At 52.7% G+C, this 12,069-nt stretch overlaps 7 protein-coding genes across 7 annotated transcripts in view, besides 3 other annotated features; all 7 read right to left on the bottom strand.

Annotated features, from left to right (window-relative positions):
* Positions 1–2: 2 nt before the first annotated feature.
* Positions 3–2,996, bottom strand: Tco025E_06873 (putative MAP protein kinase; the record flags this gene model as incomplete). The annotated part of the gene is made up of 1 exon (XM_029373741.1): positions 3–2,996. A coding segment is annotated over one exon (2,994 nt), but the record flags the coding sequence as incomplete, so codon positions are not given.
* Positions 2,997–3,346: 350 nt separating this feature from the next.
* Positions 3,347–3,372: a microsatellite.
* A 137-nt stretch (positions 3,373–3,509) lies between these two features.
* Tco025E_06874 (putative ubiquitin-protein ligase) lies at positions 3,510–4,076 on the bottom strand (the record flags this gene model as incomplete). The annotated part of the gene is made up of 1 exon (XM_029373742.1): positions 3,510–4,076. One exon carries the CDS (start codon positions 4,074–4,076, stop codon positions 3,510–3,512), a length of 567 nt encoding a protein of 188 aa, XP_029226137.1.
* A 249-nt stretch (positions 4,077–4,325) lies between these two features.
* On the bottom strand, positions 4,326–5,936 carry Tco025E_06875 (glycosyl transferase family 2; the record flags this gene model as incomplete). Its single annotated transcript, XM_029373743.1, has 1 exon — positions 4,326–5,936. One exon carries the CDS (start codon positions 5,934–5,936, stop codon positions 4,326–4,328), a length of 1,611 nt encoding a protein of 536 aa, XP_029226138.1.
* A 594-nt stretch (positions 5,937–6,530) lies between these two features.
* Positions 6,531–10,274, bottom strand: Tco025E_06876 (uncharacterized protein; the record flags this gene model as incomplete). The annotated part of the gene is made up of 1 exon (XM_029373744.1): positions 6,531–10,274. The coding sequence occupies one exon, from the start codon at positions 10,272–10,274 to the stop codon at positions 6,531–6,533; it is 3,744 nt and encodes a 1,247-aa protein (XP_029226139.1).
* A 227-nt stretch (positions 10,275–10,501) lies between these two features.
* Tco025E_06877 (cyclin 9) lies at positions 10,502–11,344 on the bottom strand (the record flags this gene model as incomplete). Its single annotated transcript, XM_029373745.1, has 1 exon — positions 10,502–11,344. One exon carries the CDS (start codon positions 11,342–11,344, stop codon positions 10,502–10,504), a length of 843 nt encoding a protein of 280 aa, XP_029226140.1.
* A 141-nt stretch (positions 11,345–11,485) lies between these two features.
* Positions 11,486–11,513: a microsatellite.
* Positions 11,514–11,555: 42 nt separating this feature from the next.
* Positions 11,556–11,615: a sequence feature (A-rich).
* A 14-nt stretch (positions 11,616–11,629) lies between these two features.
* Tco025E_06878 (RNA binding protein-like protein) lies at positions 11,630–12,001 on the bottom strand (the record flags this gene model as incomplete). Its single annotated transcript, XM_029373746.1, has 1 exon — positions 11,630–12,001. The coding sequence occupies one exon, from the start codon at positions 11,999–12,001 to the stop codon at positions 11,630–11,632; it is 372 nt and encodes a 123-aa protein (XP_029226141.1).
* A 35-nt stretch (positions 12,002–12,036) lies between these two features.
* Tco025E_06879 (putative NRBD1) overlaps positions 12,037–12,069 on the bottom strand; it is a gene marked incomplete at both ends in the record, with an annotated part of 537 nt that continues 504 nt past the window's right edge. The window contains one exon of the mRNA XM_029373747.1: positions 12,037–12,069. This exon is cut by the window's right edge and continues 504 nt beyond it. Coding sequence (XP_029226142.1) covers positions 12,037–12,069 — 33 coding nt within the window.

The following is a 12,069-nucleotide window of genomic DNA, read 5'->3' on the forward strand; positions in this document are numbered from 1 at the left end:
ACCGTAAACCGACGTGCCACTAACGGACTCATCCGCCCAAAGTTCTTGATCACAGTATGCAACGAGCCGCCAGGCACGTACTCCATGATAATGGCAAGGTGAGATTGAACCACGCTGCAGGACACATACTGAACAATGTTCGGGTGGCGCAGCTTAGAAGCAACGTTCATTTCCGCCTCTAGAGATTCCTGCATAATGTCGCGACGCCGCCGCGGGATGCATTTGATGGCCACCTGCACACCATCCTCCGACATTCCCAGGAACACGGAACTGAAGGCGCCCTCGCTGATCTTCTTCAGAGACCTCGTCCATACTCGCTGATTCATGTCTGTCAGGAACAGCGGCAAATCGTCCGCGGCGTTACCGCCCTCCTCACATGCCTGGAAAGACCCCGAGGATGAAGAACTGCTAACTTCCAATACCTCAAACAAGGCCCCACATTCGCTTTCAGGACACCTGCTATGAGAGGAGGCTTTGGACTGGGCCGAAGTAAGGAATTTGTGGCTTGATCGCGCCCTGCCAAGGGCAGCCTCCGTGAATTCCGTCGTATTTGTGGGTCCCAACTCATTTGCTGCAGTAACACTCACATCCGGCACCCATTCCTGTAAGATGTCGCTTGCCAATCTCACGTAACTTGTGTTGTCGTTTAAGGCGCAGCGCCGTGCACACAACCGAATGAGGCGCCTTCTCTGAGGATCCGACTTTCCAACGCGTCGGAAATGCGATATGGCCTGCTTGTAATTTCCCTGACGCATTGCCGCAAATCCAAGTCGAAAGTGCATCGGTGTACCCATTGCCTGCAAACCAGCTGTTTCTGGTCGAAGCTCGAAGAGCACCACTGCCTCTGTTGAAGATGATGGCAGAACGCATTCAACGGGGTATGCGTGATGTCCCTGCAGCTGCGACGCCGTCCCAGACGTCGCTGCAATGCGGCAGCCCAGTCGATTCGCCACTTTTGCCAATTCACGCAGATTCATGACACCGACCACAACACGGGCATTTTTAGACTGTGCCCCACAAGTCCCCACATGAAATTCTTCTGTGGCTATAAAGATGGTTATAGTCTTCTTCTCCTGAGGCGTTAGTTTGGCAAAAAGCTCAAACGCAAAACGGCAGCCTTTTATAGCGTGCATAGGAAGTTGTGAGTGGGCGCCGAAACTCACGAGTGTCCCCTCCGGGCGCGAGTACTCCGGACATCCATTTTGTTCAGTGGCACATGCGAGGACGTTACTAAAATACGTGTCAAGCGATGCGGGCTGGGCGTTTTCAATGAGCACCATAGTGCAGTACCGTCGGACAAACGTGTTGGTCCGTTCCTTGAAAACGCGGCTGTTAAGACGCATCTCCTGCCGCACCTTTGAAAAGGTGCTGTGCTCCATCACGTCCAACTCGGTTCGGGTGTTTAGCAGGGAGTCCCGCAGCTGAGAAGGCGGATGCTGCTGAACCCCCCGCCTTCTCCAGGGAAACGAATGGTCTTTGTGGGTGGAGCTGCTGCTCTTGCTGCTGACGCTTGGCGAGGCGAGGATGGCGCCAGGGACAAATGTCTTCAGAATGGTGAGCTGGCGCGTGAGTTCAGCGTAGGCGTCTTGGACTTCGCGAACTTCGGCAATTCTGGACCTTTTCCAGACGTCGCTTTTGTCGTCTTGTCCGTGCAATTGCAAGTTTGCCGCACGCTTCAACTCCGGAACGAGCCTTCGCATGGGTCTCACTAGAAAATAGGCGATCAACATGGCAAGAATTGCAACCATCAGGACTGAAAGCCCCGTCGCAAGAGCCACATACGTGCTCGACCGGTAAATTTCACTAAAGAAGTCTGCCTGAAGGGTAATAGTAAACATCAGCACATCCAAACCGGCGCTATCGGTCAGTCGCAAGACGCGCGCGTACGCCTCATCCCCGTTGTAACGAAATGACAGTTCACTCTGATCCCGGTCTTTCATAAGCTGCGCAAATCCACCGCGCCGGCGCACGTGCTCCATCGCCTCCCGCACCAATGCGTCGGTGATGGCATGGCTGTCGAACATATGCATCGTAAGCTGAGCGCTTTTGCTGGTCCTGTTCGCTGATTTCTGGCCCCAGTTGTTTAACACAACAACATCCTGTTTAGCATCAAGCAGCAGAAAACGTCCGTTGCTGCGCAACGCTCTGGACAATGACCGTCCTGCCCAATGATCAAATACTGACGCGTTAAAAGCAATTTCCCAGAACCCAAGGCTCTTATTTACAGCAAAGGGCAGAACATAATTAAAATACATACATGAGAAACTAGTGCCTTTCGTGAGCCAACGCCTTTTCCACGCGACACCCGCCGCCATGCTTGCGTTCCATGGTTCAACAATTGCCTTGTAAGCCCCATTCTTTTGAGTCAAAGCAGGGTACAAACTCATATTATATGTGGTGAGGCTGCGGAGAGGTGAAGCAAAGCTGCCCTTCCCAGGGTCAATCCGGTAGAGCGGTGCGGTCGAACCCCCATGCATCACGGTGCCCCCAATCTCGCCGTTATCAAAGCCCGACGCTGCCAGTACTCCCCACTCTTCCCCGGGCGGGCCCGCCAGCGCCACCATGAAGTGGCCAACAATATCGCGGTATAACTTCTTCGACATGACATTTGTCAAGGCAAATAAAAGTCGTTCCTTTTCTTTAGGGAAAAAATCACTGCTGCTGTTCATCGTGAGAACATAATTAGCTGAGATGGCGTGGATGAGGGTCGGTAGATGCATCGCAGAGGTGTTGGATGCGGTTAAGAAGAGATTAATGGCTTGCGAGTGAACCATGCGGGTTGCATCCAAAGCTGTGGTGAAAGTGACGAAGTACATGGGAAAAAAGCTAACAACCCCTACAAGCGCCACGCCAAAGCACATTATCCCCGCGATGAGGACCATGATCCGGAGGCGGCACGTTCTGTGCCCTCCGGGCTGAGAGGCTTCACTCCCTTCCTCAAAATCGCGCCGCTTGTCGTCCCTCGTGGCGTAATGTCCGAAAACCCTAAAGAGCATTTCAACTGCAACCTAACAAGGCTTGAAAAGAACAACACGCGAAGTAGGAGAAAGGGGAGGTGCCGGACTCATCGATGGTTGCAGCGGTCAAGTCGCCCTTTCAATGTGGTGAAGCAAAGGCAGCGGAATAACCGAGTACGCAGGCAATGTGTTCGCCGGCAACAACACAGACGCAGGGTAAATTTCTTTTTGTCTTCGCACCTGAAATGAAGCAAAGCACATTGTGACAAACTCGCTGACTTTTTTTTCTTTTTCATTTTCCTTTTTCCCCACCAGTTATACACTTCGATAACACTCAGCCTCCTCATCGTCCTCCTCACAACCAACAATTCGCCTCCTCCCGCGCCTCCCACTCAAAGCACACACACACACACACGACCGTACGAGCCCTGCCACCCATTTTTTTGCCTTCACGCTGCTCTTGTTGGGTTGTTGTCAGTATTCACCGTTCATCTGCAATTATTCATACAGACTGTAAGGGCCACGCGTTGGACGCACGTCTTCGCCATCTCCTCACACAAATGACAACTTTTGGTTCAGGTAGTACATAGAAAAGGCAGGGTAAAGGACGTCTGTCTCTGAGACGTTTGGTATGTGGCCAATGGCTTTCCTCTTGCCGCTTACCATGTAGAGCGTTCGAGTCACGGCGTCCCAATCAAATTCCACAACGCAGCCTGTGGAAAAAGGCATCTTATCGCACTTCCAAGACCCATAGGAATCCCCAGCCCGCGAAAGACACCAGCCACCGAGCTCAGATATGTACTTGTTACTCATAGAAGACTCCTGCTGCGAACTCAGGCTGGGCAGCAGTCCCATCATGAGCCCTGAGCCGTCGGTGCCCTCGCCCTGATCAATAACTTTCATTGCCCACTGCCGCTCGTTTCCACAGAGCGGGGACTTGGACCGCAGCGTCACCCAACCACCATTTGTCTCCCTGCAGGCTATTGAACCATCAATCACTACGCCTGGGTGAGGCGTGGATCCGTCGATCTCCAAAATCTCCACGCCCATGTTGCCGCTGCTCACACCGCTGCTACCAACGTTGGCAGCAGAGGAGGAGGAGGAGGAAAAAGCAAACATACAAGGACGGGGATGCAGGGAGGAAACACGGCGCAACCAAAAGCAAGAAGGAAATCAAGCATAAAGAGAAAAAAAAAGTCATGAGGAAACCAACCAAAAAAAAAGCAAAAAAAACACACACTTAAGATGCAAGCATCCACCACGGAAGTGGACCGTTACATGGGGGAAAGATATATATATATAAGGGACCAACTCGTCGTCTGCGTCACACTCGTCTTTCAGCACAAACTGCAGACTCACAACTACTCCTTATCCAGTGAGCAAGACGGCACTTTTGTTAAGCAGCAACACCTCACCACCAAAATGGCGTACCGTCAGCAACGGGGCATCGGTTGTGCGGCCCCGCGCCCAGCCACCTGTTCGTTGTGCCAAGGCATTGTTGTAGCGTGACTTGGGATGCCTGTGGCTTGCCTTTAAGTCTTCTCCATGGTTCTGGTGAATTGCCGCGAGGGTTAGAGTCGCCTCAACCGTCAGTGCCCGCCCAGCACGGGCACGCAAAACCGCCTGAGTCGTCAGCCAATTGTCAAATCCTGTTCCACCCACAACAAAATCAGGCATGGTTTCCCAGTCGAACATATTGCGGCTCATTGCAAAGTAGTCCTCCGAAAAGGACTGAAATAAAGTTCCTGTTCTCCTGAACACTAGTTCCACGTCCTCCTCCCAGTCGGTGCCTAACGACCAATTCAACGAAATTTCAACATTGGTGCGGCGCCCCACGGCGAACCAACCCCTGTGAGCTCCCTTACTTTCCTCTCTGGCAGAGAAACCGTACCGTCGTACCGCCCTGATGGTTTCCAGCACGGAACGAGTATAGAGAATGTCCATATTAGAGTACATGACATCCTGGGCTTCAGGATAGGCGGAAAGCACACGCAAGAAGAGGCCCCGATATGTAGGCAACCCAAATTTTTCATGAATCTCAAAGTTTTTCATCAAATCAATACGTTGGCCTATAGCCCTCGCTGCAAGATTCTGATTGACCCGTTCAATGAGTGCGTGATCCAAAGCATTGTCAGAGAACACCACCGGCTGAACACCTTCGATTAACGCCCAGTTAAACAGCGTGCGGTTGGCAATGATAAATGGGTCGTATGCATCACTTTTATTTGGCTCAAGTGACTTCAGTGGTTTGAGGGTTCCAAACAAGACGGTTTTGGGGCCCATTGCTTTCTGGGGGGCGGGAGACTCAAACTTCCAGCAGACGCGTGCCACTGCACTCCAGTCTGCGCCAGCCTTGGGAGGAGGACATGCCTTGCTGGGCTCAGCGTACAGCACCCAGTGGGTTGCGGCTTCTATTTCTTTTGCGTCGCACCTCAGACGGTCACCCGCGGTGCGCAAAAAACGTCTTCTGGAAACTGACCAAAGGGCAACCGTGGCGGCCCCCGGCACGAACTTGAAACTCCACATCTCCGCACTCCTCGCCTGTGGGCGGTCCATTCCAGCACTCCCGTCGGAGTGTGCAGAGAGGAACAGGGAGCTCCACGCCTGAATGGCGTACGTCCCCCTCGCTGAACCGGAGAGAAGACCCAAAGTTCTGTCCATAACACCACCGTAGACGCCTTCCGACGAGTGACCAAGCCATCGGCCATCCGTCACGGAACAAAGGCGATAAAATGCGTCACCCGCAACTCCGGACGACGACGAGATCCGCGTCCAGTTGCTCGTGTCCTCCCGCGGTAGCGCATTCGCTGGAAATGCATCCTTGGCGCGAAGGTGCAGCGGCCCCAGACTGTCCTCGCGACTCCCACGGTGAAGGGCGATGAGCACGTAGAAACCGCCACATATGACGCTGGCCAGAGCGTACAGCACAGCAAGCAGCAGCAGCAGCGACCTCCCCCGCCTCCCCCGCCTGAGCACCATAAAAGCAAAAAGAGGGAGTAAGCAAGAGGAAGGAACAAACAAAAGGGGAATTCAATAAAAAAAAACTTGTTTGAAGCGGGAAAAGGAGAGGAAGTAAGAAGGCTAGAACAACACAGAACGGCAAAAAAAAAAGACGCGGGGCGAGGGAAAGCGATAATGGAGTTGATGTCCAGAGCAACCGGCACAGCCTGTACTTTAAATCGTCCTCAATGGCCCTCACACGAGGCAAGCGGGCGGGGGGTAAAAAAAAAAATGTATAAGCGAACGGTGCACGTCATTTTCGCCTCCAACGAGCTTAAACGCCCTTCCCTTCTCGCAAGAGTGCAGCAAAGAAATGCGGAGAAGTTTTTGCTGGAGAAGCCCGGCAAGAAACCCAATTCACTTTCCTGCCTGTATCTCACTCTTCTTCTTTCGCGTTACCCTCTACTCGTCTCTCTCCATCGCATCTTCGTTCTCTCCCTCTCGCTATTGGTTACACGGTACACCCAGAGAAAGTGGCAAAAGAAGGAGCGGAAAAACAAGCAAGCAAGGAAAAAGAAAAAAAAAAACAGACGTGACCTTCCACGAAGGAATCTCACACACGTGCAAGCAAGGTCAGCCTATAGATGCCACCTTGACTAACGACGAAGCCGCCGTGTTGTGGCCATCGATGCACCCTTGTACAAAAGCTGTGTAGCCTACATTCTGTGGTTGGGTTGTCAGATGCCGTAGCGCCTGCGCAAGCTCCGGAGTCGCGTGGAGTTGCTGCATCACCACATCCTCGCTCATTAAGATAACGTTCACAGCCAAGACGCACTCATCCCAGGCAGTGTACAGCTCACGGAGCCCAAGAAGAGTCGCCACCATACCAGGGGTGGTGTACAGGTAACTCTGTGCGGCGGTCCACACCGCCGTGTTAGAGCCGGTCCTCTCCGCATTCATAAAAGACGTGACGGAATCCTGCAATTCTGTTCCAATGCACCTAACACTGCGTGGCAGACCAAGTTCATCGTGAATACCGTCGAAAAGTGCTGGAAGCCGCGTGAGATTCAAAGCTCCCTCCAACCGACCATCCTCCGTCAGCGTGTCGTCAATAAATTTGCCGCACAACTCTCCCGTTCTTGGACGCGTCTTACAGGCTACAAAATGCGGCAGAGAGACGAATAGCTCTTGTAGCATGTCACGAAGCAACATCAAATGGCCTGCAAATAACGACTCCGAGGCCACATCGCACACGGCCTGTCGTACAGTTGGGTGGCTGCAAAATAAATATTCAACGGCAGATCGCCGTTGCAGTGCGCCAGAGTTGGCTGACCCACAAGAGACTTTTTCCGGGGCAAGCAGCCGAAGCGGCTCCGTCTCCAGCGAAAAATCACGAGGTAAATCCTGCTGTAATCCGACAGCACTTAAGAGGCGCGTCCAGACGCCGGAACCGTTGGCCCTGCCATCGCCTTCTGCGGCGGTCATTGTAATCTCCGCATGCAGCAACGCCATAAAGCGCAGTAAATCTTGGAGCAGATGAACCTTGCGCTGCCACAAGACAGACACAAGCAACTCCACCGCACACGACATCGCAATCTCCAGCGACTCTACTGATGCACCCCCGTCAGAGCCGCTTCCATCCAACATGATGACGCGTAGCAGCTGCGCTGATTCCTCGAATCGGTGGTTTTCAAGGCATTCCCTGAAAAAAACAACCGGGGAGCCCAAAACATCGAGGAGGATCCTCCACTGAGGAACATCTAGCTTTCGAAGACAGCTCACCGCCACACTGTAGAACTCCGAGTACCGTCGAAGGAGAGACACCGTCGCCTGAACGGCGGCTCGCCGATAATTTTGATCGAGGCCGTAGGGAAGGGCTCCAGTAATAAGCGTATGCAAGTAGTAGTCTGCGTTGGGAACAAAAGTGCCGTTTCTCCTCATACTCTCCAGCCAGTAGAGTAAACGATCGTTCCATACCAGAGGAACGAATGAAGTAACACTCGAAGCCGTTGGTGTGTCATTCGGGGTGCCCAAACCCGGCAAATCCGGGCAATTCAAGGCAGCTAATAGACGATAGTTGTACAGAAGAGGCTTGAGGGTCATGCGCAGAGAAACCGTAGGAGGCGCCCCACCGATAGCGCCCACAACCTCACTCGTCGAGCCCGCAGTGAGGAGACAGCCGTCGTGCGTGGAAACCCCCACTGGAAGAGATTCGGTATCGAAGTTCGACACTCCGTATTCGTGTGCCAACAGACCAGAGGGTGTGTCCTCTCCTGTTCCAAGTAAATGAAGGATGGAAATACCGTGAACGCCAAACACGACAATGACACTACCATCCATCGGCACGGCGTAATCAACCCAAATGCGATAAACACCCGCTGAGCGAAGAATCTTTATTGGAGACGGCATCGCGGATGCATTCGTTACAGCTGCGGCGGGGTCAAAAGATACCAAGGCGTGAGAACCTCGCAAAATGAACAAAGCCTGCGGCAAGGCACTCTCGCATCCGCGTTGTTGACTTGCAGGGGGATGAGACGGCGGTTTATGAGGCCGTATCCGTGCCGGATGAATACCCGCCATTGCCACGGGGCATACAAGACTATCTGGTAGCTGTGCGCGTTTTATAAAGTCAAAAGATATCCTGACATCCAGTGAAGAAGAATGCCCTTCAGGGTCAATCACGCAACGCCACAGAAGGAGCGCATTAGACGAATCCGTCACAAGGATAAAAATATCCGTGTAGTCGTTGTGGCATTCACACACATGCAATGGCATCCTCTCCAAGGAAACCCGAGTCAACAGGGCACTTGCGTCGAGATACCTGTGGGCATACACACGCAACTCAAAGGTGCGGTTGTGAGTTATACGCACTGGCAGTACAACGGCGAGGTTGCTAAGCCAGAGCGGTTGTGCCACACAGACAAACTCCTTTTCCAGATTTTTATCACGCAGGGAACGCCAACGGTGTGAAAAACGGTCAAAAAATACAAACCCGCACCTTCCCGCAAGCGCCACAGAGCTGCCGTCAGGACTCACAGCACCGTGCTTCATGGGGTAATTGTCACTCGCGTACTGCGGGCGAGCGCTGACCGTCTCGTTTAAAGTAAGTTCCCCATCGGCAGAAAAATGTCCCGCCAGACGCAGCACCTCATTGTCGAACGCAACGACCGGGGTAAAGCAGCCTTTGCTGTCCCCACAAGGGCTTGAAATGATTTCATTGAAACCGTACTCTGTAAACCCGCCACTCCGTGGTTCGATGACAAGCAGACGATGTCCATGGTAACTCCACGAAAAGGACACGTATCCCTCAGCCACGCGGCGTTGAGGGTGATGAAACAGTTGTGAGGAATACACGCAGACTCCACTGTAATGAACAACAACCACGCCAAGGTGGCAGAAACCAACACATAACAGCTCCTCGTTGGGGCTCCATTGCAAGTTGTCGATGGGACTAAGCCGCTTCACACCCCTTAGACACGACAATCCATTCCAAAAGGGTTTAAGTGAGAGATCCTCAGCAATCCATTTACAAACAACATCGCCTGTCTGTGTGGCCATCACCATTAGCATGTGCCTTGAATTGATCGACACACGAGCCACACCTGGGGCAGCCGCACACTTGCCCGAAAAGACAATGTCGTCTCTTGTGAAATCACTTCCCACGTTACTTTGGGCAAGAAGAACGCAGCCGTTCGACAACAACAGCACCGTCAATTTTAGTTGCGGAATATGGTGGGCGTCCAAAATGGACCCAGCAAAAACATCAGCGCGCGCCAGATGCACATCCGAGTCTGTAGTCTCGTCCCCCGTCTCCTCTAAGGGAGCAAAGAAATGGGAACCTTTGCTCAGAGAATGGCAACTCCACGCGTGTAAAAGTTTCTGCTGGAACCAACCAATCACGCAAACCGCACCAGCTGTGGTGCAGGCTAAAAAGCAGTTGCTCCCACCTGAGGCAAGCGACGTCAGAATACCAAACTCTAAACGCTCCTCCCTTAAGAACCGCACACGAGAGGTGAGAGAACCAAGTCGGAGGAGATGATCATGATACAGTGGCGCCAGCAACTCCGCATCCTTCAAGTCAGGAGAGACGCTGAAAAAAAGTATGCGCCGCTGTAGAGTTGCAACCACCAGACAGTCTCCCCTCGGATGCCACAGCAAGTGCGTCGCCGGGTCATCTTCGGCGGTGGCACCCTCTATTCGCACGGAGCCAAGATACGTCGCATCGTTGGTGCCCGTCCAAAATTGTAATTGTGTCTGCGACAGCACGACGACGCAGTTCCCCGCAGCGCTCGATGACACCGCCACGGGACGCCCGTCGCATTCACTTCCTTGAACTTCCCAGGTGTGCACCGCTGGAGAACCACAAGCTAGGTGCATTGCGACTAAGGGTCGCCAACTTTGACGCAGAAAACAGAATCGAGAGACAGAGATAGAGAGAAGTAGGAGGCGGCTGCAAAGAATAAAGGGGAGGGAGCAACGAAGAAATACAAAAAAAAAAAACGACTGTCCTCAAGAAGACTACAAAGTAAAAAAAAAAAAAAAGGTAGCACGCCTGCACTATGCAGTGCCAGAAGACGACATTGCTAGGCAGACGCCTACGCGCATCACTCGAACAAAAAGGCGGAGGGAGTGACGTCCAAGCTGCCAGCCCCGCCGCTGGAGTTCGCAACTGAAGGACGGGAAGATTCCTGCTCGCGCATCCGCTTCCGTCGCGCCACGATCATGTCGTCCACCTTCAGTAGGCCTGTATTTTTTCGCATCACAGCCAGGGCATCAATCATGACGTTGATGATGCCTTCGCGTCGCTCCACGGAATCAAATCTGAACTTGCCGGCGTACGCCTCCAATTGGCCGGAGCCATCTGCGGCGAGGTACACAAGTGCCTCCGCCACCTCATCGGCCGGCACCTTGACGCACAGTGGGGTTATAAACGAAAGCAGAAAAAGGCGGTGGGCGCACTCCAGCACGCCTTTGTTTTTTTCCGGCACCAACTCCATGATGCGCTTCATCGGGTGAATCACTTGAAAGTTAAAGCTTAGCGTATGGCACAGAAGTAACTCCATCTCCAGTAACATCCTCCGCCACCCCTCCATCTCATCGCCCTCCCCACTGACTTCAAAGACGAGCGAAATTACCCGATTCAGGCGCACCTTATAATGCTCCACCTTACTTGCCAGAAACACGCAGGAGGCACTCAGTACGATCTCATCAAACCGTCGTAACTCACGACGACTCACAAATGTGTGCCAGTACGCCATGGCAGTCGCAAGGACAGTTTCGTCCAGCTTCAGAATTTCAACAACATACCGTGTCATGTTGTACGCCTTGGCGGCGGTCCGGTAGTAGGCCCTCCCCAGCTGGAACAAGGGATTCACGCTGCCCACAGTCACCGACATCGGAGAGCCGCATGGAGGAGAAGACCACAACGGCGTCGCAACGGCATCCATAGCTCCCCCACTACCGTAAACGCACGCCACATACCATTCAAGGGGAATAAAAGAAACGAAGACACCCCCCACCACCATAAAAAAGGAAAAGAGTTAGAAATAAATAAAGAAAAAACAAGTCTTGGGCAGAAATAAAAAATCACAAGCACAAAAAAACAACAACAACAACTGAAGAACATTTTGCATTCTTAATACAAGCAAAATTTTACTTATAATTTAAAAAAACAATGAAATCAAAAACAAAACAAAAAAAACAAAAAAATTAATATAATGCAAGAATTAGCATCACTTCTTGTGGGCCTGCTTCTTGTTGAAGCTGTGGGCGTCCATGAGAAGCTTCGCACGCTCTGCACGAGCCCTCTCCTTGGCAAGGGAGCGGGTTGACAGGGCAACGCGAAGCTGCTTGCCACGGAATTCCACGCCGTTCTTCTCCTTCACCACCTTCTGTGCGGCGACGGGAGAGTCCAGGTAGACGTATGCGTAGTTGTTGCGGTAAGTGCGCAGGCGCAGCACCTTCAGGCCCGCGAAGAGCTCACGAATCTGCTGCTTCGTCGTCGACGCGCGGAAGATGGGAGAGACGAACACAACCGAGGAGTTCTCATGCGGGTCAGGCTTCGGGGACGTCTTGGCAGGAACGACAGTCACAACGCTGCCCATCACCTCCTTCTCGTTGAAGAGATCGATGGCCTTTTTCACAGCCGCCGCGTTCTCAAAGAAGACGATGG

Source organism: Trypanosoma conorhini, assembly GCF_003719485.1.
Source record: "Trypanosoma conorhini strain 025E chromosome Unknown Tco_14.4_contig_00491, whole genome shotgun sequence".
Classification (NCBI taxonomy): Eukaryota; Euglenozoa; class Kinetoplastea; order Trypanosomatida; family Trypanosomatidae; genus Trypanosoma; species Trypanosoma conorhini.